Genomic DNA, 12,324 nt, shown 5'->3' with positions numbered 1-12,324 from the left:
ATTGGGAACATCCTGACAGGACTTTTGTTCCTCATAAGAGGTTATCCCTTTAATATCCCATGGATGAAAAGTTTGTTTAACCTCCCTGGTGGTTTTCCCGAGTGTGGCTCGGGGTTAAATTTCAGCACCATTAGCGGTAACCCCGAGCCACACTCTGGATTGCATTGCAGGATCCTAGTGCGGTATACTTGCCTTGTCCCCAGGATCCTGCAAAGTCCCCCCCGCTGTGTCAGCGGGCTCTATCCTCCGCACGATGCCTCTTTGTGCCGGGCTCCGTTCCCTGCACGACGCACGGGGGCGGAGCCAGGCGGCAAATTAAAAAAAGTGAAAAATTTATCACGCAGTACACTGTAATCTTACAGATTACTTTACTGTATGAAATTATTTCACATCCCTTTTGTCCCCAGTGCTTTGTCCAATGCCCTGCGTGCAGTTTTATGATATATATACTGTTTTTTCTGCTTGGAAACTGGAGATTTCCAGTTAAGTAAAGTGTCCCTTTACGTCAAAAGTGGTTTTAGACCAGCTAGAAAACAGCTATAGTAAATTAGAACACTTACAGAATTGAGCAATAGTGAATCGTGGGGAAATTAATTTTATATTATTATTTTTTATAACTATTTATCTCTATTATATTTATAATTTAAGATTTTGTGTTTCAAACTTCATCATACCCGGGATATCTACTAGACTCTTGTTTGGACAGATTTAAGTGTGTTATTGCTAATAATTACAGGCCTACAATGTAAAACACCGATTTTCTATGCAAAATGATTGTACCGCTTTGAGTCGCAAAAATCTGACATAATCATATCGCCGGGGAGGCTACAAAATGGAGCATGCAGGCCGTAGATGCAGCAGTCTCTTCCTTAAACAAGAACTTAACTTGTCCGATAGATTACACCCAGGGCTTGAAAGACCCTGTTGACAAGAAATTGGAGTTATTATTAAAGGCTTCCTTTTCTGTGGCCAGTTCAGCTATTCAGCCAGCGGTTACAGCAATTGGTATTTGCCAGTTCATAAAGGATCAGGTCAAAGGGCCTGATATGCCTAACTAGGAGGATGATCTGCCTGAAAGTAAGACAGATATTCCTCGAGCTCTGTGTTTTGCTGTTGATGCTTTAAAGGATTCAATACGGCAGGTTTCTCGTCTGGCTCTCTTGTCTGTACATATGCGCAGACTTTTATAGCTTAAGAACTGGTCAGCCAAGCTTCCTTGTAAAAAGTTATTGGCAGATTTCCTGTTTCATGGGCAACAATTATTTGGTGATCACTTGGACAAATATAGCCAAAAAATTTCCGGAGGAAAGAGTTCTCTACTAGTTGTGAAGAAAAGCACCAGACGTCCCGCGTTAAAAAACCCAGGGACTGCTTCCTCAAATGTCTCAGCGGCAGGGTGGTTCTGCCGCCAACAGGGTGCTAGGCCAGGGCCAGAAAAGACCCTGGGTCCAAAATCCTTCTAAACCCAGCACCAAGCTCTCCTTTTTGAGGGGATGTCCCCACTCCATCGGGTAGGGGGAAGGCTGCTGCACTTCACGGAAGTTTGGAAAACAACAATTCAGGACGAGTGGGTCACCTCAATTATATCTCACGGTTACAAGCTGGCGTTGCGTGGGGTTCCCACTCGGAGGTTTGTAAGATCCAGCGTTCCCTCGAATCCTCCAAAAAGAAACTTATTGCTTTAGGCACTACATTTTCTATAGTACATCAAGGAGTGATTGTAAAGGGTCACGTGGTTTTACTCAAACCTGTTTACGGTTCAGAAACCAAACAGGGACACAAGGCCCATTTTGGACCTAAGGTCTCTGAACAGGTATCTATTGATACAGTCCTTTCGGAAAGAGTCTGTCCGCTCAGTAGTAACCTCACTCCAGAGGGGAGACTTTCTAGCCTCCATCAATAAAAAAAGACACGTATTTACACGTACCTATCTTTCAGCCTCATCAGAGGTTCCTACGTTTTGCAGTAGAGGAACGTTATTTTCAGTTTGTGGCTCTACCCTTCGGCTTGCTACAGCTCCCCGGGTGCTCACAAAGGTCCTAGCACCAGTACTGGGCCTTTTAAGGGCCCAAGGGATCCTGGTGCTCGAGTATCTGGACGACCTCCTGCTCAGAGATCGCTCCGTACAGGCTCTAGAACAGGGCATAATATACAAAGTGCGGTATTTGAAAAGCTTAGGCTGGATCATAAATGCTGAAAAGTCAGGATTGAGACCAGCTCAAAGTGTAAAGTATTTAAGTCTGATCCTACACACTGTCCAAGCAAGAGTATTCTTGCCACCCATAAGCATCTGTGCCCTGAAGCATCAGGTGCGTCAGATAAGGGGCACCAAGACAACCCTCCATTCGGCTCTGTATGAGTCTTCTACGGAGGATGGTATCCTCCTTCGAGTCAGTGCCCTATGTCCAGTTCCAGACCTTTACACCAAGACATCTTGTTGGCTTGGAACAGAGGAAGAAAAGCCCTGCATTATCCAATGTGCTTATCTACTCAGGCATGCTTAAGCCTAAACTGGTGGTTGCAGGATCAGAACCTGTGAAAGGGAAAATCCTTTCTTCTGGTAATCTGGAGAGTACTGACTACAGATGCCAGTCTCTCAGGCTGGGGAGCGACCCTATATGGGCTCACAGCTCAGTGGGTCAGGGACAGGACAGACCCTGCCCGTCAACGCCCTAGAATTGCTGGCAGTATGTCCTGGCCCTACGGTCCTGGGCAACGGAGCTTCAGGACTGCCTCATCAGCGTTCGGTCCGACAATGCCACGGCAGTGGCCTGTATAAACCACCAAAGGGCGGTACCAGGAGCCGTTCAGCTCTGAAGGAGGTTAACTACATACTAGCCTGGGCAGAGGGACATGTGTCAATCATATCGGCAGTCCATATCCTGGGAGTAGAGAACTGGAAGGCAGATTATCTCAGATGCCAGCAGATCTGCCTGGGAGGATGGTCCCTACACCCAAAGGTGTTCCAGGAAATTTGCCAACGTTGGTGATGGCCAGAGGTCGACCTACTACCATCCAGGTTCAACAAGCTTACAGCAGTGTGTGTCTTGAACAAGAGATCCTCTGGCAATTGGAACAGATGCTCTGATAGTTCCATGGAGCCAGTACTCCCTGGTTTATGCTTTCCCTCTGATCCCTCTCCTTCCACATTTGTTGCGCAGGATTCGGAGAGAGGGGGTTCGTCATTCTGGTGGCACCAGCCTGGCCCGGAAGGCCCTGGTTCCCGGAGATTGTGAGACTGACAATAGACGGGCAATTGATGCTTCCACGTCGCCCCGACCTACTGTCTCTGGGTCCTATATTCCACCCCAATTTACAATCTCTAAATTTGACGGCATGGCTATTGAAGACAGGGTTTTAAAGGACCGTGGCATCTTGGGGCCAGTGGTGTCTACTCTAGTGAATGCTACAAAAGCTGTCACTAGGAAGATTTCTCATAAGGTCTGGAAGACTTGTATTGCTTGGTGTGAAAGATGGCATCCTCCGAAATATGTGATTGGGAGAAGTCTCTTTTCTACAGTCAGCTGTAGAATCGGAGTTCTGTTTCGGCCCTATCAGTATTCTTCCAAAGGCCTTTAGCCTCCCATTCACTGATCCGAACCTTTATGCAAGGGGGAACTCGCTTGCTTACCCCCATTAGGTCACCTATGTGTCCTTGGGACTTGAACTTGGTGCTGTCTGTGTTACAGAAACAACCATTTGAACCTATTAAGGAAATTCCATTAGACTTGCTGTCACGCAAGCTAGACTTCCTCGTGGCTATCACCTCGGCTAGAAGGGTGTCGGAGTTGGCGGCACTTTCATGCAGGGAACCTTACTTGATCCTTCACCATGACAGAGTCGTGTTACGACCTGTTCCATCCTTTTTGCCAAAAGTGGTGTCAGCAGGCAGCTTCTATTGCCAATTGGGTCCGTCACTTGGTCATTCAGGCCTACAGTATGAAACCTAAAGCTCCTCCCTTTATGGTGAGAGCTCATTCTACCAGGGGTGTAGGAACCTCCTGGGCTTTTCGCCATCAGGTATCTGTGGCTCAGATTTGCAAGACTGCTACCTGGTCTTCAGTGCATACGTTCACAAAATTTTATCAAGTGGATGTTCGAGCAGGCAAGGATTCAGCTTTCAGCTGCAGTGTACTGTGGGCTGCTGTATAAGGTCTGATGGCTATTGTTTGGCAGGGTGTCTCCCTCCCCTCAAGGCTGTAAAATCCCTTTCTTTGAGTTCATCATGGGACACAAAGATTCTTCCCCTCTTCTTTTTTATTTTTAAAGACTCGGTGCTTGCTACAAAACTAAAGTACTTCCTGTATGGGAGGGGGTTATATAGGGGATCACTTCCTGTCTGAAAACCTTTGGTCTACCAGTGTCCATTCACCTGATGTATAACCCAGCAGGTAATGAATATTAGCCAGACTCTGTGTCCCATGATGTACTCAAAGAAAAGGATTTTACAGGTAAGTATGATGAAAAAATCCTATTTTTATTCCCTGCTTTGCAGGGACACACAATTACTTTCCCCCTGTCAGAATGGAGCTTAGCCTTGTTTACATTAGCAGAGCTCCATCTTGTGTCTCTGCCCTGCGGGTGCCGGTGGACTTTCATTGTCCAGCAGTTGCAGATCGGCTTCTGCTGTGAGTAATCGCCAACCCCTGGGCGGAAGTGCAGAATCACAAATATATACGTGATTCTGTACAGAACAGCCACTCTGTAGCAGTACATCTGCTATATGGTGGTTGGGAACTGGTTAAAGTGACGTGCTCAAAAAAAAAAAATTAATAGAGCGAGATATATATATATATATATATATATATATATATATATATATATATATATATATATATATAAAATAATATTTTTAGGGTTGTACCGATACCAGTATCGTCACCGATACCGAGCATTTGCCCAAATACTTGTACTCGAGTAAATCCTCCTGATACCTTGAGAGTCAGCAGTGATTGGCGCGTGGGGGAGTTACAAGCTACCCCCCCGCTTTCAGCTGCTTTAGTGAAATCTATACAGCGGTGATCGGTGCTTGTAACTCCCCCACACGCGATCACCGCTGACTGTCACTGCATCCTCCAAGCCCCCTCCATTCCGCTGTCCCCCCTCCATGTCCTCCTCCTTCCTTTGTGTATGAACAGAGTTAGCTGACTGTCCATTCACATAACTGAAACATTGTAACCTCCTGTGATTACGATGTCTCAGTTTATGAATGGTGAGGAGCATCTGTCTTCTCTCCATTCATTTTCAGTGCAGCTGAGGCTGCAGAGAAGGGGACTGGGGAATCTCTATCCTCGGTCTCTTTCTCTGTCTCAAGGGGGAGATAAAAAAAAAAAAACATTGTAAAAAAACAAAAAAAGAAAATTGTAAAAAAACAAAAAACTGCATTTTTTTGTTTTTGAGCACGTCACTTTAACTAGTTCCCAACCACCATGAGCAGGGGTACTGCGACAGGGTGGGTGTCTTCTGCAGAATCACGTATACATGTGTCCATTTACACACAGTACTGTGGCTCGGCCCCACCCCCTCTGTCTCCCGATTGGTTCAGTGGTTGTGATGAACCGCAGCTAGAGCCATCAGCTAACTGGCTGTGATTGTCCTGCTACCAAAAGCCAATCAGGAGTGCGAGTCCCCAGGGAGGCAAGGCTCTCATGGACATGTAAAAACTAATTGGCTGACAAATGCATACAGTTTTGAATATGTAGGGATTATGTGCTTTAAAATGACTGCAAAGTCATGATGTGTAGGCCACCATTTTCAGGAGAGGTTGCTTTGTCCTCTCATTGTACCAGTCTTTTCTTCACTACACTGGTATGCATATACTATGCACTTTGCTTGTGTTTTGATGTTGGATATTTTGAATGTGTAAAGCTGTGGTGTCAGGAAAACTCAGAATGGTTCTATAAAGAGTGCATCCCTGTGTTTTTCAAGTGCAGAAATACACTGACAAAAGTTTGCACATCCTTAGGATCCTTCAAGGTTGGGGGGCCTTCCACACCATCCGTCACCCAACCTTAATGGTTTTTAACATTTGTACCACAGTGATTTGGCAGCAATTCACACCATGTAACTGGGATGTTTAAAACCTGTCCCAGGCCTATTGACACCATGGGATTGGTGGTTTCACAAACTTTTACATCCCCATCATGTTGTTCAAAAATATGATGTAAAAAATATATTTATTTGAAGCTTATCCTGGGCAACAGCCATGTAAAAGATGTCTGTAAAATGGTCCAATCTGTTTTTAATCTTCTGATTAGATGTGTACAAACTTCTAAAGTGTTCGGGTTTTTTTTGTATGTATATGTATGTATATATGTGTGTGTATGTATGTGTGTGTATGTGTGTGTGTGTGTATATATATATATATATATATATATATATATATATATATATATATATATATATATATAATTTTTTTTTTTTTTTTATCATAATTTGTTTATTCTTTTTTTTAAGCTTCTTATCTGGAGATGATTCTTCTACATCCATTGAGATTACAGAAAGAGATGTTGAAATAGTGGCTAGCAATGACTCCAATATTTGCAGTAAAGCAAGAGGAAGTAATAAGGTAAGTTGTTGGTTGCAGAGTTTGAATGTTAAATATACCACTTAACAAGAACAGTTATCACCTTAAAAATTATATTTTTTTTAGTCTGGTTGAATGAAAGAGGCGCCAGGTGCTCTAGGGCAAAAAAAGGGCATTGGGCAAGAAATGTACTTTGTACTATTTTGTTAATAAAGCTGTATTTTTGTTCCAAATTATAATCTCTTAGATCAGTGGTTCTCAACTCCAGTCCTCAGGACCCACCAACAGGCCAGGTTTGCAAGATAGCTAAAATACATCACAGGTGATATCACTTGCTGCTCGGTGATTGCAGTATTCTAGTCTGCAACTCCCCAAGGTAATACTTAAAATCTGGCCTGTTGGTGGGTCCTGAGGACTGGAGTTGAGAACCACTGTCTTAGATTGTAAGCTCTAAGGAGCAGGGCCCTCTGATTCCTACTGTAGTAAAGTGTATTGTATTTGTACTGTCTATCCTCAAGTTGTAAAGCGCTACGTAAACTGTTGGCGCTATATAAATCCTGTATTATAATAATAATACATTTTTAGTGCACACAAACGTCTTCAAATATACCTTTTACTAGTGTGTTTAGGTGATGGACCTTGTCTCCTTCCCAGAGAAATCAGCTTTTCTAGTTTACAATTTTGTTTGTGCGATGAGTTAGCTGCAGGGTGATATACAGGTCCAGGGTCGTGATCCATCGTTATTGAGCCGAGTACCTTAAGATCCCCCCCTGGGGGTATGCCCACCATGACAATTGAGTCTGAGCTTTATATACAGTCCAGCATCATGCACAGGTTAGACCAGGTAACCTGGTATCTGTTTTGTTACTGTGTAAACTAGGCCATGTTTGAAATGTGTTTTCTTTACTGTGTAAACCAGTGTTTCTCAACTCCAGTCCTCAAGGCGCCCCAACAGGTCATGTTTTCAGGACTTCCATTATTTTGCACGGGTGATTTGCTCAGATTCACCGCCTTAATAATTACCACAGCTGTTTAATCTGAGGGAAAGCCTGAAAACATGACCTGTTGGGGTGCCTTGAGGACTGGAGTTGAGAAACACTGGTGTAAACTATCAAACTTGGCTCTCTAAACAGCAGGCATACATTAGCTGTGCCGAAGACCTGCACAACACTCAGCCCCATACACACTATTAGAGTTTCTGCAGATTTTTGTCTTCAGATTTACCAAAACCATGTAGTGCAAGGGCCTGCCTGATTGCATACAAATTGAAACTCTTAGGGTTTGACCTCATAGTATATAGTTTTCGTAAATCTGAAGACAAAAATCGGCAGAAAATCTAACCGTGTGTATGGGGCCTTAGAGTAAGGATGCATCCCTTGCACTGTAGATGTAACCATATATTCAAGGATTGACCAAGTTAAAAAAAATTAGCGGACTTTGTGGGCACATGAGAGAGAGAATCAGTAAAAAAGTATACATTTTATTACAACATAGTTAAAAAAACATATAAAAGTACAAACACCCTGTATGGACACAGTTACCCAATAATGCAGTTATAGAGGACTGGACCTACGGTACAAAGATTAATTAAATACTGTATCAAGTAGGGGTGCGCATCTTCACTGGCCTCACGATTCGATTTGAGTACAATTATCCGGTCCACGATTCGATTCCACGATGCATCACGATTTCTGCGCACGGTTTTCATCCAAAAAATTCAAGCAGTCAGAAGAACTCCATTTTCTAAATTTTATCTGTTCTTAAAAAAAAAAAAGACAACACTCCCTGCAAGGAGCAAAGTGTAACCACAGCAGACAACTTAAAGAGGAGTTCCAGACTACCCCCAAATGACTACAGAAGATGGTAAGACTGCAGACATGATACAGGAGATGGTCAGAGATTGCAGACATGATTCAAATCATTCCTGGTTTCTGGTGAATGATTTGAACACAGCAGAGCACACTCAGCACTGTAATTACTTTGAATACACAAAAGATTTCTTTCAATCAGATCACAGATTTATATATTACAGGACTATATTTTTCACTACTTAACACTCTTTTGTACATCACCACAAAGCACTGCACACCATTTTTTGTTTTTTATTGCCCTATCTGCATGAATACTGTGTAGAGGGGGGGGGGGGACGAGAAGGATGGGAATTGGTCCGTGGTGACACATGGCAGGGGAGCGCTATGGTAATGAAACAGCACCTCCCTTACCACGTCCACCCCCCCTCTGTGTCCTCCCCGCGGCCCCCTCACTTGGCTGATGCGACACACCTGGCTGGATATGCCGCGGCTCCACTCTCCTCCTTGGAGCTCCGTGCTCCACAAGCCGGCCGCCGCCACTCTTAGCAGCAGTTCCAAACACCGGCTCTCCGTGTCCCCGCCAAAGTGCACACAGCGTCGCTCCTCGACGCTGGGCAGCAGGGGATGATGTCAGTGGGAGGCAGGAAGCGGGAAAAGCCGGCGCGGCTTACTCCCACGGGTCTTCGGCGGCTTTCGGCTCCGCTCGGTCGCGAAGGCAGGGCATAACACGGCGCGAGGATGAGGTCATCCAAACATCGATTATTCCAGTCGTAGCATGGATGTCGCATCGTGTATGGTCGAATCGCGATGCTACGATTATTTTCAACAGCCCTAGTATCAAGGTAAAAGAAATTTCTGATCCAGTAATGCCTCCAAAAAACGTGCTTGTCGAAGCGTATCACTAAATTATTAGCTTACTCAGGACAGATACTGGGTAGGTGCTGGTAAACTAGTGGCTCAAGGTGTGGGAGAACTTGACCAAACTGACAAACAGCCAAAAAAATGGAATTGCATATGTGTGTCTAAAGTAGTGGGATACACATATATCATGTGGTATATAGTAGTCATGTATAGGTATTTGAGTATAAATCACACACAGCGCTAAGTGGTCACAAATTTCCACTATAAGCGTGTTCAATACAATATCAGTAGTACCAAGAAATGGCCCATGGGTACTGGATTAAGTTATTAAATGGGTAAGTATACAGTCCCCTTAAGTATAGAGGCGAATGGAATATCTGAATGTGTAAAAACTGCACTTATCATATAGGGGGATACCTTTTGTTGGAGCTCAAGTTGGTATTGCCGCATACATAGTGGAAAAGTGTGCCCCTTTTGGTGCTACACCCCTGTGGACAGCTTTCCTTGCTGTGTGTGAAACCGTCTCGACCTAACATCGTCTTTAACCTTATACAAAGCAATTGGGCTAACTTTACTGTTTTTGTGTTTAAGTCAAAAAAGGCTGTGCAAATACGGTGTGACATAAAATATTTAAACAATTGCAATTTTATCCTCTAGAGGCTCTGCTAAAAAAAAAGTTCCAGAAAAGGCCTGGTCTTAACCACTTAAAACGGAGTTCCGCTTAAAAAAAAAATTAAAAGTCAGCAGCTACAAATACTGCAGCTGCTGACTTTTAATAATCGGACACTTACCTGTCCCAGGGTCAAGTGATGCGGGGGAACGAAGCACCGCTCCTCTCCCCCTCGGCTTGGCGGTGCTGGCATTGTAACTGTGGGTGCGCGGCTGTGGCTTCACAGCCGGGCACCCACTGCGAATGCGTTCCGTGACTGGCCGAGCGATCATCTGGGACCTGTCGCGTGTCCGAGATGATTGCCTAGAGGGAGGGGGGAGAGCTGATCTCCCTTCCTACACCGAGGGAAGTGACGTCAGGAGCCCAGGCACCAAAAGAGACAGATTACAAGGGACCCCCTAGCAATAGGCATTAAAGAGGTGAGTAAAAAAAAAAAAAAAATTTCCTCCAAATGTGTTTTATTTATTTTTTTTTCATGCACATTAATGATTTTTTATTTTTTATTTTTTTGGGTGAAACTCCACTTTAAGAATCAGTCCTCTTCTTTTTTTTTTTTTTTTTTTTTTTTTTTTTTTTAGATGTTTACAAGTTTAGAGTTAAATATATTTTTATTGAGTTTGCAAGGTTATACAGAGCCATTTAACATTGGCAAAACTTAATATATAGCGAATAGCATGGTAGAAATCAATTTGCCTGTACACAAACTATATATATATATAAAAATGAGTGTATACCAGTTTGGTTCAGTTTCAAACCTATGAATAACATATAAACCATACTACAGAACAACCACAGTTCGTTAATTTCAACGTCTGCTGTTTATATCCTAAAAGGGAGGGGAAGGAGAGAATGGTGTAAAGAAGAGAGAGGAGAGGAAAGAAGGTGGGGAACAGGTAAGGGTAGGAGGGTCAAGTCGAGCTGGCAGGCCCTGGGGCAACACGATGGGAGCTCTGGGTGGAATTTATTAGTCAGGTGGCTTTAGCAGACTTTTCAAAGCATTTGAGGTGGCGTAATCAATCCATATTAGCCACATAGTTTTGAATTTATCGTAGGTGTCATTGTCTAAGGCGATCATCTCCTCCATTCGCATGATATCATTAACAATGGAGACCCAGGAGGACAGCAGTGGGGTAGTGGTAGTTTTCCAGTAAAGTGGTATGAGTTGCCTAGCTGCTGAGAGGAAAAAACAAAGTAGGGTTCGTTTCTGAGAGGGTATTGAACCTGGTAGCATGGACAGCAACGCCATTTCAGGCGTGGGCGTCGTGGGTCTATCATAGAGGCTACTGTATACGGCAAAAACCTGTGACCAAAACGGCTGGATGGCGTTGCAATTCCACCATATGTGGAGATAATTGCCCTCCGGGTCTCCACATCTCCAACAGGTTGTGGCAGTAGAGGGAAAAATTTTGTGTAACGATTGGGGGTCTCTGTACCATCGTGCCAAGAGCTTAAAATTTTTTTCTTGTATATGGCAAGAGATGGAGGACTTGTGTGTGAAGTGAAAAGACTTTTGCCAGTCATCTGGTGAAAGATCTTTGCCTAGGTCAGTGGCCCATCTCCTCGTGTAAGGTGGCAGTTGATCGTGAGTCAGTGAGTGTAATAGTTTGTAAATGGTGGATAGTAGATGCCTGGGTGTTTCCGAGAGAGAACACAGCTGCTCATAGTCTGTTAGGGGTCTATGGGTGTGGGTGGAAGAGAATAGGTCAGAGCAAAAGGAGGAGATGCGTAAGGCTGTGAGCCAATTACCCCTGTCTCCCGGGAGAACCGGCGTACCCGTGTTAGGGTGTATGAATGAGTTGGCTGTAGGCCAGGTGTCTCGTGAATATGGGCCCACTAGAGTAGAGCCCATACCCTGGGGGAGGTCTGGATGGTCAAAGAGCGAAGTAAGCGGTGAGGGGTCAGTAGATAGTATTGGTAATAATCCCTTTCTATACCACAGGTGTAGTGCTGCAGTTGTCAATGGAGAGCAATTAGCTAGGGCGGGAAGCCCTCGACCATAACCCCAGAGCAGAGCTCGAAGGTCAGAAGTGGAGAGGTCTTGTTCTATGGCAGTGGATGCCTTGGGGAACGGGCGAGGGAACCACTCCATAATCCTAGATAGGACTGCAGCCCTGTGGTACATTTCGAAGTCTGGGAGGCCAACCCCTCCCCGGTTTTTAGGGTATGTCAGCAGGGCATGTCGAATACGAGACATCCCCTGCTGCCAGACAAAGCGTATAGACATAGAACGTAGAGAAGCAAAGAAGCGCTGGGGGATAAGTATCGGAATCGTCTGGAAGACGTATAAAAGTTTAGGGAGTGTATCCATTTTTAATGTATTGATACGGCTGAACCAGGGTAGTGGGGTCTGATTCCATTTATCTAATTCTTTCCGGATTCGGGATAGGAGAGGAGGGTAATTGAGGTTGTAAAGGTCGGCTAGGTTAGATGGGATGGTGACTCCAAGATAGGAAATG

The 12,324-nt window shown here is 44.4% G+C and overlaps 1 protein-coding gene across 2 annotated transcripts in view; it reads left to right on the top strand.

Moving 5' to 3' along the window:
* Positions 1-12,324, top strand: part of EDC4 (enhancer of mRNA decapping 4) — a 470,500-nt gene that overhangs the window by 54,960 nt on the left and 403,216 nt on the right. For both annotated transcript variants that reach the window (XM_073605174.1, XM_073605175.1), the window contains exon 3: positions 6,457-6,568. In XM_073605174.1, the coding sequence (XP_073461275.1) occupies positions 6,457-6,568 (112 nt within the window). The remainder of the gene's footprint in view (positions 1-6,456; positions 6,569-12,324) is intronic.

The sequence above is a fragment of the Aquarana catesbeiana genome, linkage group LG11 (assembly GCF_042186555.1).
Source record: "Aquarana catesbeiana isolate 2022-GZ linkage group LG11, ASM4218655v1, whole genome shotgun sequence".
Taxonomy (NCBI): Eukaryota; Metazoa; Chordata; class Amphibia; order Anura; family Ranidae; genus Aquarana; species Aquarana catesbeiana.
Note: the sequence above shows the minus strand (reverse complement) of the source record. Positions and strands in the feature narration are given on the sequence as shown.